General features: G+C 34.7%; 1 protein-coding gene across 1 annotated transcript in view; it reads right to left on the minus strand.

Annotated features, from left to right (window-relative positions):
- Positions 1 to 7899: 7899 nt before the first annotated feature.
- Positions 7900 to 13806, minus strand: part of GULP1 (GULP PTB domain containing engulfment adaptor 1) — a 213210-nt gene continuing 207303 nt past the window's right edge. Inside the window, exon 12 of the mRNA XM_064286908.1 lies at positions 7900 to 8554. Within this exon, the coding sequence (XP_064142978.1) occupies positions 8483 to 8554 (72 nt within the window). The 3' untranslated portion in view covers positions 7900 to 8482. The remainder of the gene's footprint in view (positions 8555 to 13806) is intronic.

Genomic DNA, 13806 nt, shown 5'->3' on the forward strand with positions numbered 1-13806 from the left:
CACCCACCCAGGAGGACACACTCCAGTCAACACAAAAGGACCTCATCAGGGGAGTCTTTTAACATAAAGCATCTGTCTTAAGTATTACAAATGTGACTGCAGTTTTCAGTTTTCCTCTTAAATACCATTTCAGCTGACCTTTTGAAACAGAGCTGAAGTTTCTGTCTGCTTTAAATTGCTCTTTCTCAAGAAGAACAATAATGAATTAATGTGTTTTAATCTTGAGAGTAAGCACATTCCAAACTAACCCTCTCTGTTCTTTAAATCCTAGTTACAGTGTTTCAAAATGAGTTCTCTTTAATGATTTTCCTGATAATTATTAAAGAAAAAGACCAGTGGTATCAGATGCAACTTAATACTAAATAGTGTATTTGGTAAAAATTTTACTGAAAAGACATGGGTATATAAAAACTAAAATGATGCAGATGGCCTTCTATTCTATTCTGTTCTATTTATTTTGTTTTGTTTGTTTTTAGATAATTTTCATGCATAGCTCTTTGGACATTTTTGCCCACTTTCCTTTGACCTTCTAACTCTTCGTTGGGAACACTGCAGGAAATAATCTGGTTTTGATGGAATCCCAAACTTTGTGAGTATGTGTGTTCTGAATAAACTCGAGTAGGTCATATGACTCATGAGCTTTCCATGGCCTCATTGACTTTATTTTCTGTTGAGAGACCACTTAATTAATCTAATTTGATCTGATGGATATTCTTGATTGCTTCTTTAAAAAAAAAAAAAAAATTGAACTGTTTGCTAAGAAGGACACATTGCTTTTAGAATTTTTTGGTAAAATACTTTCTAAAAGTTTGTAGAGATTGGATCAGTTTGCATAGGAGAAATAAATACCTGAGCTCCGTGTGGTTTTTGGGGACAGCTGTTTTCTCTAGCTTTAGTTCCATGATTAAGACTTCAGGAAGGGAGACAGAGTAAGGAGAAACACAAAGGGCAGTCGCTGCCCTTAGAAGAATTTAACAGGCTCACTGGGGATTTTCATGTTCTCTGCATTTTTTTCCTTTACAGGCACAACAAATGAGGAAAACTTTACCAAGAAAAGCTACTCAAAGCAGTATAACTAACTCAACGTATGTGAAAAGCAAGTTTTATTTGAATGCATTTCAAGAAAGTATTCTAAAATTGACATTTACACATAGAAGCTTCATTATAAAACTCAAGCACCCACAGGCAGGCTCCTATGAAATCCAGAAATATAACAAATTCCCTGTGAATCTATCTCCCACCATGTTAGCACATGTTAGAGGTACTTGTGTTTTGACATTTCAGTCTAATTTCAATTAGGAGTCCCTGGCCGGCGCAGTTAACATGCTCAACTGCCAAAGGAAAGGTTGTAGGTTCCAGTGTCCCAGAAAGGCCTGGAGGTCTACTTCTGTAAAGACATCCATTGAAAACCCTAGGGAACACAGTTCTACCCTGACACACATAGGGTTGCCATAAGTCAGAATCAACTCCATGGCACCTGGTGGTGATAATGGTAATTTTAATTAGATGTACATTTCAGCATTCCTTTGCTGGTGTTTCCAAAGTTTAACATTTACTTAGAAAGTGGGGTGCCTTTGAATTCCTTTGAGCCATGTGTTATTCGTTCATCTTCAAATTATCCTGAGAAATGTGGCAAGCCATTAATACTTTTCTAAAGAAACATGGGCCCCTGTTCTCTTGTGTAAGTATGCTTTGAGGATCTGTCTTTCAGCGTGTTTCTAGGAGTAGGAAAGGTGGAGAAAGGAGAAGGTCTTAGAATTATAACTTTATCCTGCATTCAACTTAAAGTATTAGGGAGGAAGAGAAATCGAGACACAGATTTTGAGGCAGTAAAATGAAGCAAAAAGTCAAACACATTTATTGTCATGTATCTTTTTTTTTTTCTTCAGAATTATGAGATTGGCTAACAATTACACAGTATTTAACTAGGAACCATTTATTCAATTTTCATTTAGACCTAGAATGCACATAAAAGAGGATGAGATATATGGTTTCTTTGGTGGTTATTTTTTAATCTTTGGTTTACTTGGAGTACTTTTCCCTTTTTTAATGCCAAGAATAGCTAATGTTCATGATCTTTAGGAGACATCACCCCATACACGACTTTCCCAAAGTCAAAGACAATCAGACTAAAGCTGGAAGCAAAATATGTAACATCACAATAAAGTTTTAAAATTAAGTTCAACATTTCACTACAGATCACACTGAGTTGCTCTAAAACAAATGTTCATATGAGTAGCCTTTTTAAAAAGTCTTTTAAAAATCAAGCAAAGTATATTTTAGAAGCTTTTGTACTCAAGTGATACTAAGAAAGTAAGAAATAATAACTTGTTTTTCTAATTGCCATTGATGGCAGGAAATCATGAAACAGTGGCCACTTTATCTTCAGAGATTTTTCTGTTTAAATCCCTTTTTGTAATAAGATGAAAACTGCAGGGGTTATCATAGAACCAGGAGAAACTAAAAAAGAAGAATCACTGTAGAAACAGCTTTTTACATAATTGCATTATTCTTATTATTCTCAGGCTCACAAATAGTCTGACTTGTCTTAAAAACTAACAAGTCAAAATCTGTGCACAGCCACTTTGCCAAGTGTAAGTAAGTTGATATCTCTGAAGGCTTATGACTATCCCCTCGTATCTGTCTCTTTTCATTCCCTGTCTAGTACAATCCAAGTTTATTTTTCTTCAATTAAAGCAGCACTAAGAATAAAATAAATGAAGAGCAGGATAACTAAAAGGAGGCAGTGAGAGAGACAGGGGAAGAGAGAGAGAGAGAGAGAGTAGAGTTTGCTGAATTCTTCCCCAAATCTCTCTGTACATGCTTCTTGCATTAAAAAAGCTATTTAATATTATTTAATGACTCTGATAATTAACAACTAACTGCAAATGGTAAATAAAAATCAAAATAGACAGAAAACATTTGAATATAATGCTTTTAAATAAGTCACAGAATTACATTTATTTTTAAAAAATATTAGTGACTCAGCCATGAAACTCTTTTATTTTTTCCTTTCAAAATGTAGCCAAGACACAAACATCTTTCTTTGCTTTCTTTACAGGAAAGAACCAGCGTCTGGATTATTTCCAAGCCATCCAGACAGCTATTTCAACTGGAACAAGTGACCTTTGGAACAGACTAGAACATAGCAGCCTGGCCAGACAGAAGGGAAGGAGTGGTCAATCGGGATAGACCCGAAAATGTTCTTGTGAAATCTCTTTTGAAGGAAGAGGATAACGAAAAATTAAGGACAAATAAATGAACTTAAAAATATCTAAACCCAATGAAAACTGTGGGAATACAACATGAAATTCAAAGACTGCGAGTCTTTAGCATCATTCTTAAAGGCACATGTTCAACAAACAGAATTCTCCTCACCCTTGAATAGAGGTAAAAGCCAAAACTGAACCCATTGCCGATGAGGCACAGGTAATGTCCCTTAATTATACAACATTCCTCTTTGAATCCTCCAGCCTGTCTAAAGATGCCCAATATTAATTCTTTTGTTTGTTTTTCCTCTTACAATTAAGCCAGGTTCTCTTAGCCTATGGTGGTTGTTAAAGGCATTTAGACAATTATCAAGAGTTTTATTTAGGAAAAAAATTATATTGCTGCAGAAAGAAAAAAGTGAAGATAATGGGAAAGATTTCATTGGAGAGGTAAAAGTGGGAAGTTGACTATTTATCTTACATTTATTTACAAAAACAGTTGAATTGACTCTGACTCATGACAACCCCATGTGTATCAGAGTAGAACTATGGCTAATAGTTCAGAAGTAGATTGCCAGGCCTTTCTTCAGAGGGACCTCTGGGTGGAAGTGAACCATCAAACTTTCTGTTAGCAATCATGTTGACTATTTGCGACACCCAAGATGTTTATAAGGTTTGTCATTCTATTTTTTCACAGAGTATAATTTAATTCACATCATTTGAAATAAGCATGCTAAAAAACTATTTGACCCTTTATCCAACACTTCTAAATAGAGTTTGATAAATGGCACCAAGAAGAATTCAAAAATGTCAAGGTCAGCCTTCATTCAAGATGGTTGGAGAATAAAAAAAAAAAAAACACTAGCAGAAATACAAAAAAATAATGATAAGGTGACAAAGTCCAAGGCACCGAGAAAATGCTATGGAATTTCGGAATGTCCTTTAAAAGAGAAATTAGGTCCAGTGTATACTGGTGAATCCTTCTAAGAAGACTTCTCCTACAGCTTCCTACCAGGTTTCCTTTAATGTAAAGAACAAGATTTGAAAGCCCTAATGCATGTTCCAAAGTGCCTGTACAGTTGCTTGCAAATTGGAAGAGTTTGGCTCAATGAGTTTCCAGTGGGCATCTGAATGAATGACAAAAAGGTGGCTAACATAAATAAAGGTAAATCTTGGCAGATTTTTGGTTATACAGGTAAGGTAGCACTATAAACCTACAGAAAACAGAAAATAACAATGTTAATGATACAAAAAACAAGAAATTCAGCTATTTCAATTTATCAGGTAATGTAAAAAAAAAAAAAAATGAGAAATGAGCTTTTAAACTCAACTCCTTGTTAAGTATGCCAGCTTTTCTATCCTGCTTATCTATAGTTTTGGAAGTACCGTGTTTTAGAATCCACGAACTAGAGTGAGAAGAAATGAATCCAGAGAAAGATAATGCCTTCTACTATTAATTAATATCCATATTTCCTAATAATTCATTTAAAACAAAGAAATAGAAGATCATAAATTACTTTAGGAGGTGATGTCCACACTTTGGATGAATTCCAGAGAAAATTTGCTTTAGGGAGGGAATTCCAGAAATTGGTTACCTTGGTCCTTAAACAACACGAGGTCAAAACGTGGGAAGTGTCTATAAGAATTAAGGTTAACGTCAAATTTAAGAGCTGGACATTGGAGGGGAAAGTCCATTGAGATTTCTTTCAGGTTGTGTAGGAAGGAGAGATCACTCAAGTTAGTGCACTTTTTGTAGGAGGCACAGGCATCTGAGGGCAATACCAGCCATGTCTATCACCAAGAGTGCATCAGCTATATCTAAAGGGTGTAGTTTATAGGTAGAGTCTGAGATTTACTCGTCAAAATTGTGTCCAAGATTTTTCAAGTAGTTTAACAGAGGCTGAAACCCAAAATCATGAGTAAATATTGAATTTGGAACTATATATGGAAACATTGGAACAGAAAAAAATATTAACAGCCAGTGTTTTTCATACTTATGTTAAATGACATAAAAAATAGTTTTTTTTAAAAAAAAGTCAGCATTTAGAAATGTAACAACAGGGAATCTATCAGAAATTCCATCTGAAATGAATTCCCATAATTTGACTAAAATGTTTAAAAATAATTCAAGTCCAAAAAACAAGAAACAAGAAGAGATGAAGAAAATTATTGATATTGGCCTGTAGTGATAAGCTTCGAACTGGATATCTGATATAACAGACACTAGTGTTTTGTTTTTTTTTTAAAAAAAAAAGGTCTGCAGTTCAAATTCAGTTTGAGTCAGAATCGACTCAACGCGACTGGTTTTTAACAAGCGCTAAAACTCATAGCGACCCTATAGGACAGTCCTGACTGTCCCATAGGGTTTCCAAGGCTGTAATCTTTACGGGGGAGCCCTGGTGGCACAGTGGTTAAGAGCTTGGCTGCTAACCAAAAGCTTGTAGTTTGAATCCACCAGCAGCTCCTTGGAAACCCTACGGGGCAGTTCTACTCAGTCCTGTAGGGTTGCTATGGGTCAGATTCCACTTAAAGGCAACAGGTTAATCTTTACGGAAGCAAACTGCAACGTCTTTCTCCCTCAGAGTGGCTGGTGGATTTGAACCGCCAACCCTTCAGTTAGTAGCCAAGGACTCCTTACCAATGCTAGGTACCCATATTTAAACACAGTTAAACATAAATGTCCCCAGGAAAGTTTTTGCTTCACACTATAATACATATCGGTTTTATTAATTCATATACTTGCCTTACTTTTCCTTTATGATAATAAGCTAACTGAAGGCATTGATCCTGCCATCTTTAACAATGCCTTTCACCAAACCTACTAGATGTCTTCTTATCCATAGAATACATGTCATTTACATAGTAGTAAATTAAGTTTACTGAATGAATTGATGAATTTTTCTTGACTAGCAACGGCTGTGCATGTGTGTCCTGCACGTTCTTAAAATACTTAACACCATGTTTTGAATAGGTACTAGCCACAATCCAACTCCTACTATGAAGACCACTTTTCAATATTATCAGCAAGAAACGCTTTGTATTATTACGAGGCTTAAAGGCCCCTTACTTTTGAAAAGAGATATTTACATAATACAGTTATTGCACCAGATGCTTCTGGTGAAAGGAACCAAAGTATGACCTCTCTCATCAGCAGGATCAAGTCCACTGTTTGCACAACTGAATGATATTTGCTCATAAAGCTAAAATGTGTGTGGGCTGTAAGAAATGAAGTTAAAGGTAAAGTCCTCTCTCTCTTTCTCTCTCATCTTTCTTTTGGCCCCAGTCTTTCAACCAGGAAGGTTTTATCATGTAATTAGTTTCAGAGTGTCTAAATTAATTACAGATTATTCAATAAGCAAATTATACAATTGAATTTATTTAAAAACATTTATTTTCAGCAAAATCAAACATATTATTGAGGTTACATAGAAATACAATTCTCAACCAGATCTCCATAAAAATGCACTGGTGAAATAAGTGTTCATAATTAATGACCAATTATGTACTATTTAGTCATGCCAGTAGCAGAATTGATTACCATTAAAAATTGGTAAAGAAACATATCTTAAGTGTGCAAATACTTAGTACTCTATTGTGTTACCATTGGCAATAAATGGCCACTAAATATATGCCTATTACATAGAGCTTTTTAAAGTACAATAAAAATACAAATTCTATCTGTTAAAAAAAGCCATTGATATGGCTTCTAAACATTCCCATTATACAAATTCCAAAATACTATATGACAAATAAAATTATAAACACTCTTCTTTATGAAACATAGACTACCCTCTAATTAAGGTACATCTTAGCAGATGACAGAAAACAAACAAAAAGGCTTATACATACCATAAAACATTTTGAACATACAAATATAATATTGCATAAGCATATTTGATTTCTTTTGTAGTGAAAATGTACCTTTAGCAATCGAAGAAAATTTCCATGAATGAAATAAAAATCAATTTTTGAGGGCTAACCTCATTCTAATCCCATGTTTTCATGAATTTTTTTTTTTTTTATAATGTGATGAACCAAATTAGAAACTTTGATTGTAATTTTTTTTGCACTGAGTACAAATTAAAGTCTGTTACATATTGAGTAAAGATACAGAAACATTTTTAAAGGTCAGGGTTTATCATCACATCAAAAATGAGATGCAAGAAAATTTTATTGTTGATGTTAAACACTAAATCCAGCAGTAACTTCATTTTTGTGAGAAATATGATTCTGAATTCAGTAAATGTAAATTGTTTGCTAAATAATATTGATGATTCATAAAGACTAGTTACCATAGATTTTAAAGTATCAAAACAAATGAGGCATTACAAAATAAACTTTGGTGAAGAATAACTTTATCGTGGGAGAAAATACCGGATAATCATTTTTTAGTGAAGAGAAATATATTTTGTAAAGTAAATATGGGTAATAGACACTGCAACTATAGACAGCACACATGCTACTTTTTTTTTTTTTTTGGGAAACATCAGATCAGATGATGTTAGATGTAATGTAGCTTATCACATTAGAAATTAAATTTTATTTTAAATGTTTTGTAAATAGCAGTTTTATTTTTCCACAGTCTTTATTAATGAAACAAATAAAGGTACATAGGATATAACTTATAATGATAATGAACATAATTACATTTACTAATAAATACTCTAAAAACAGTTGGTTTAATTATTATTAGAATTTATGTTCTTGCTATTGTATGCGCTAAAAATTAGTGACTTGGTATTAATTTTCAAAGTTCACGTTTTCTTTATTATGTCAACAACATTTAGTAGATAAAATGACATCTGTCTAATGAAGAGTCATACATTTATTGGTTTGAAAATGGAACACGTTCAGTTTAACATTGGTCTACCTCTCGAGGACTTTAAAAGGTGTCATTAAGGTATGGCTTTTCAGAAATCAGTAATAGATTAGCAGCCTGGAGAATAAACACAAATTTCAAAGGTGCTAATTACTTAGGACTTTTTAGACACACGACAGATATTTGGATAATCTGTCCTTCTATTATAAATTCACTTATAACAGGAAAGGAAAGGAACACAAAAGTATGATTTACTTTACAGTGCGTTGCTTTTAATATAAAAAACATTATGAATCAACAGTGAATGTACGAGGAAATTTTACTGAAATAATTTTCAAAAAATTAGAATGTTCAAAAATATATTGACACATGTAAAATACCTGTCATAATGTAATAACGATATATATGCATGTAAATGAAACATAACATGAGTCAGGATCTCTTGTTCTTGACATCAACACTTGCTGTCTAATGGGTCGAGACAAAATACTGTGCCTTCAAGTGTTAGTCCCATTTTGAACCCCTCCTGTAAGAGAGAGTAACATCATTAAAATAAGAAATGCTTATGGTAATAATGATAAAAAAAAACAGTAAATAAAAATATTGTAAACAGAAGTTGAAATCTTCATGCTTTAATCAACTTAAAAGCAATTATATGTCAAATGTTGGCTTGCCAACCCTTTAAACATATTTATAATCCTAGTCTTTGTTTTACACCCATTAGCATTTTAATGCTCAAACTATATATGAGGTTAAGAAGAAGCAAAAAAAAAAATTGGAATTATATGGAATTTAGTAGTTTTAAGACATAAACATTTATTTTCTGTAAAGCCTATCTACTATGTCATTCTCCTGTGTCTCAAATCCCTCTGTTGGCTTTCAAGATCAACACTGATTTAAATATGAAAATAGCTAGACCTCGACTTGATAACAGGGTCAAGATAGCCTGATAAATTTCATCTTTCGTTTCTTGTTACCACTGTCCACAGTCTAGGTAAAATATTTTTAGTAAATGCAATGCCATATGCTATATGGAACACAGAAAAATATATATATATTTAAAGATCACCATACTAAGTCAGCTAATTTTTTTTTAATAATTTTTATTGAGCTTTAAGTTAACCTTTACAAATCAAGTCAGTCCGTCACTTATAAGCTTATATACACCTTACTCCGTACTCCCACTTATTCTCCCCCTAATGAGTCAGCCCTTCCAGTCTCTCCTTTTGTGACAATTTTGCCAGTTTCTAACCCTCTCTACCCTCCTATCTCCCCTCCAGACAGGAAATGCCAACACAGTCTCAAGTGTCCACCTGATACAAGTAGCTAACTCTTCATCAGCATCTCTCTCCAACCCATTGTCCAGTCCCTTCCATGTCTGATGAGTTGTCTTCGGGAATGGTTCCTGTCCTGGGCCAACAGAAGGTTTGGGGACCATGACTGCCGGGATTCCTCTAGTCTCAGTCAGACCATTAAGTCTGGTCTTTTTATGAGAATTTGGGGTCTGCATTCCACTATTCTCCTGCTCCCTCAGGGGTTCTCTGTTGTGCTCCCTGTCAGGGCAGTCATCAGTTGTGGCCGGGCACCATCTAGTTCTTCTGGTCTCAGGATGATGTAAGTCTCTGGTTCATGTGGCCCTTTCTGTCTCTTGGGCTCATAGTTATCGTGTGACCTTGGTGTTCTTCATTCTCCTTTGATCCAGGTGGGTTGAGACCAATTGCTGCATCTTAGATGGCCGCTTGTTAGCATTTAAGACCCCAGACGCCACATTTCAAAGTGGGATGCAGAATGTTTTCATAACAGTATTATTTTGCCAATCGACTTAGAAGTCCCCTTAAGCCATAGTCCCCAAACCCCCGCCTTTGCTCCACTGACCTTTGAAGCATTCAGTTTATCCCGGAAACTTCTCTGCTTTTGGTCCAGACCAGTTGAGCTGACCTTCCATGTATTGAGTATTGTCCTTCCCTTCACCTAAATAACCTTCTCCCACCCTCCCTCCCTCCCCACCGCATAACCACAAAAGTATGTGTTCTTCTCAGTTTATATTATTTCTCAAGATCTTATAATAGTGGTCTTATACAATATTTGTCCTTTTGCCTCTGACTAATTTCACTCAGCATAATGCCTTCCAGGTTCCTCCATGTTATAAAATGTTTCACAGATAAGTCACTGGTCTTTATCGATGCGTAGTATTCCATTGTGTGAATATACCACAATTTATTTAACCATTCATTCATTGATGGACACCTTGGTTGCTTCCAGCTTTTTGCTATTGTAAACAGAGCTGCAATAAACATGGGTGTGCATATATCTGTTAGTGTGAAGGCTCTTATTTCTCTAGGGTATATTCCGAGCAGTGGGATTTCTGGGTTGTATGGTAGTTCTATTTCTAACTTTTTAAGAAAATGCCAGATAGATTTCCAAAGTGGTTGTACCATTTTACATTCCCACCAGCAGTGTATAAGAGTTCCAATCTCTCCACAGCCTCTCCAACATTTATTATTTTGTGTTTTTGGATTAATGCCAGCCTTGCTGGAGTGAGATGGAATCTCATCGTAGTTTTGATTTGCATTTCTCTAATGGCTAATGATCGAGAGCATTTTCTCATGTATCTGTTAGCTGCCTGAATATCTTCTTTAGTGAAGTGTGTGTTCATATCCTTTGCCCACTTCTTCATTGGGTTGTTTGTCTTTTTGTGGTTGAGTTTTAACAGAATCATACAGATTTTAGAGATCAGGCGCTGGTCGGAGATGTCATAGCTGAAAATTCTTTCCCAATCTGTAGGTGGTCTTTTTACTCTTTTGGTGAAGTCTTTAGATGAGCATAGGTGTTTGATTTTTAGGAGCTCCCTGTTATCTGGTTTCTCTTCATCATTTTTGGTAATATTTTGTATTCTCTTTATGTCTTGTATTAGGGCTTCTAACGTTGTCCCTATTTTTTCTTCCATGATCTTTATTGTTTTAGTCTTTATGTTTAGGTCTTTGATCCACTTGGAATTAGTTTTTGTGCTTGGTGTGAGGTATGGGTCCTGTTTCATTTTTTTGCAAATGGATATCCAGTTATGCCAGCACCATTTGTTAAAAAGACTATCTTTTCCCCAATTAACTGACACTGGGCCTTTGTCAAATATCAGCTGCTTTTATGTGGATGGATTTCTATCTGGGTTCTCAATTCTGTTCCATTGGTCTATGTGCCTGTTGTTGTACCAGTACCAGGCTGTTTTGACTACTGCGGCTGTATAATAGGTTCTAAAATCAGATAGAGTGAGGCCTCCCACTTTCTTCTTCTTTTTCAGTAATGCTTTACTTATCCAAGGCTTCTTTCTCTTCCATATGAAGTTGGTGATTTGTTTCTCCATCACATTAAAAAATGTCATTGGAATTTGGATCGGAAGTGCATTGTATGTATAGATGGCTTTTGGTAGGATAGACATTTTTACTATGTTAAGTCTTCCTATCCATGAGCAAGGTATGTTTTTCCACTTATGTAGGTACTTTTTAGTTTCTTGCACTAGTACTTTGTAGTTTTCTTTGTATAGGTCTTTTACATCTTTGGTAAGATTTATTCCTAAGTATTTTATCTTCTTGGGGGCTACTGTGAATGGTATTGATTTGATTTTCTCTTTGATGTTCTTTTTGTTGATGTAGAGGAATCCAAGTGATTTTTGTATGTTTACCTTATAACCTGAGTAAGTCAGCTAATTTTATTTTTGCAGTCACAAAACAATACGTTTTTATCAAGGAAGCTCTAATAGCAGTTTTCCTTTTCTCTGTCTTGATTATATCCCCCTATAGAACTGCTGGAGTAGACCACTTTGCCATGGAGAGATTTTCCGCTACTTGTATTGCTACTGCTTGTGGTGAACTACCTACTTCGGATACTTCTCCCTCCACCATGTTTTAGATGTTTCCGGAAGTTAAGTCACCTTTGACTTATTGACAGCAAGTGCACAGTTGCCGTGAAAGATCTCCCCCCACCTCATTAAATTTTTGAGTTAAAAATTAGTGACAAAGAGTCTGTCCTTCATGTCAAGCTTCTTTTTTTTTTTTTTTTGCGTAAAATATTGAATTCTGGGCCTTCTGAGGTATTACCACTTTCCCACATCCCCATACGTACCCTGAAATCTAAGCACACTGGACTGCAACAAAGGGACGAAAAGCATAGGCACACACTGATCGGTGGAAACGGAAGCCACATTTTATGTTTCCTTAAAGAAGCAGTGTGCCAGTGCCCTATAGATAGCCTACTTTCTTTCTTACTACCAAAAACGAAATCCAGTGCCCTGAGTCGATACCGACTCACAGCGACCCTACAGGACAGAGTAGAACTGCGCCATAGAGTTTCCAAGAGCGCCTGGCGGATTCGAACTAACAAGCCTTCGGTTAGCAGCAGTAGCACTTAAGCACTACGCCACCAAGGTTTCCTCTTTCTTACTAACTGAACTGAAATTTTGTCCAGGGAGGTGATTTGCAGTTTGGGTTAGCCACGTGACACAGTATTGGCTAATGAGTTGTAGGCAGCAGTCTATTCTAAGGAGAAGAAAATGTCTCCCAAAGTGAATCCTTTGGTTCACTGCTCTCTTTTTGTATGTTTTGTTTAACTAGGCTAACATATTTACCTCTATGACAGTCAATTGTGTTATCTGTTTGCATTTCCCCAAATTACTTTCATTCAGAATAGGTATCTAAATGTGCTTATCTTATTAGAAATCCAATATAAACATTATCCTATAAAGGAATAAGGTAGTTATGAAACTGCCGAGCACACTTCATCCATTATCCATGTTCCAAGAACGTTCTTCATTATGTCTACAGCACAGAAACTACATGGCAATGTCATCACCGAAAAGACTTTTCAAAACTTTCTGGTATTTGAAATACAAATTATATTCAGTTGGGTAAAGCTAGAATACTTAACAATTTTTTAAATGTATTTTTGTCACAAGAAGAAATATTTTGCCTTCTTATGCATATTTTTCAAACTGCCAAATACTTAGAAAAGTCAATACTTTAAAATATTTCAAGTAAACTGTTTTTTTTTAAATATTTTTATTCAGAGATCTGAGGATCTGTGTACTATGGCATCTTCTGGTACATTATGAACAATACATTATATATACACATATATACACACACACATTTGTATGTGCGTGTATGTATGTATGTATTTTTTTTTTTTAACTTTGGAAAGGTTTGAAAACCATACAGTGTATTTAAATTTTATCAGTTCATTCTGAAGTTGAATTAGTCTCACTTCAAATACCCTGAAAATACCATTTACCAATGCATTGTTAATATTTGAAATGAAGAATAGCAATCAAAATAAAAGAAGGGTCAATTGCTATTTCAATAATAATAATAATAAAAATGTTTTTATATCACTTACAGCAATATCCACTACCCCTCCCCTTTTATTTTTCCTCCTAAGATAAAATTTCCCATACATTCTCTGACTTTTCTGCATAGCTCTCATTTTGTAAATCAAAATCTACTGGTCTCTGAATCCTTTCAAGGTTTCCATATCCTCTTACATTTTAAACCCCTGAACAAAAAGTATGCTTTATTTACTTTATGTAGTGATGAGAATTATTATGATCTAAAAACCACACAAAATAGGTTTATTATTAATATATTAACAGTATTTTTTATATGAAAAATTCACCCAATTACATTTTTTAAGTTTTGAAATAGAGAAAAATATCAGGGAAGGAAAAACTTCTCAAATGGAACAACTCTTACCATGCAGACATTTGCTTTTGAGCCTCTTTTATTTTCTCTC

This window comes from Loxodonta africana, chromosome 6, assembly GCF_030014295.1.
Source record: "Loxodonta africana isolate mLoxAfr1 chromosome 6, mLoxAfr1.hap2, whole genome shotgun sequence".
NCBI lineage: Eukaryota > Metazoa > Chordata > Mammalia > Proboscidea > Elephantidae > Loxodonta > Loxodonta africana.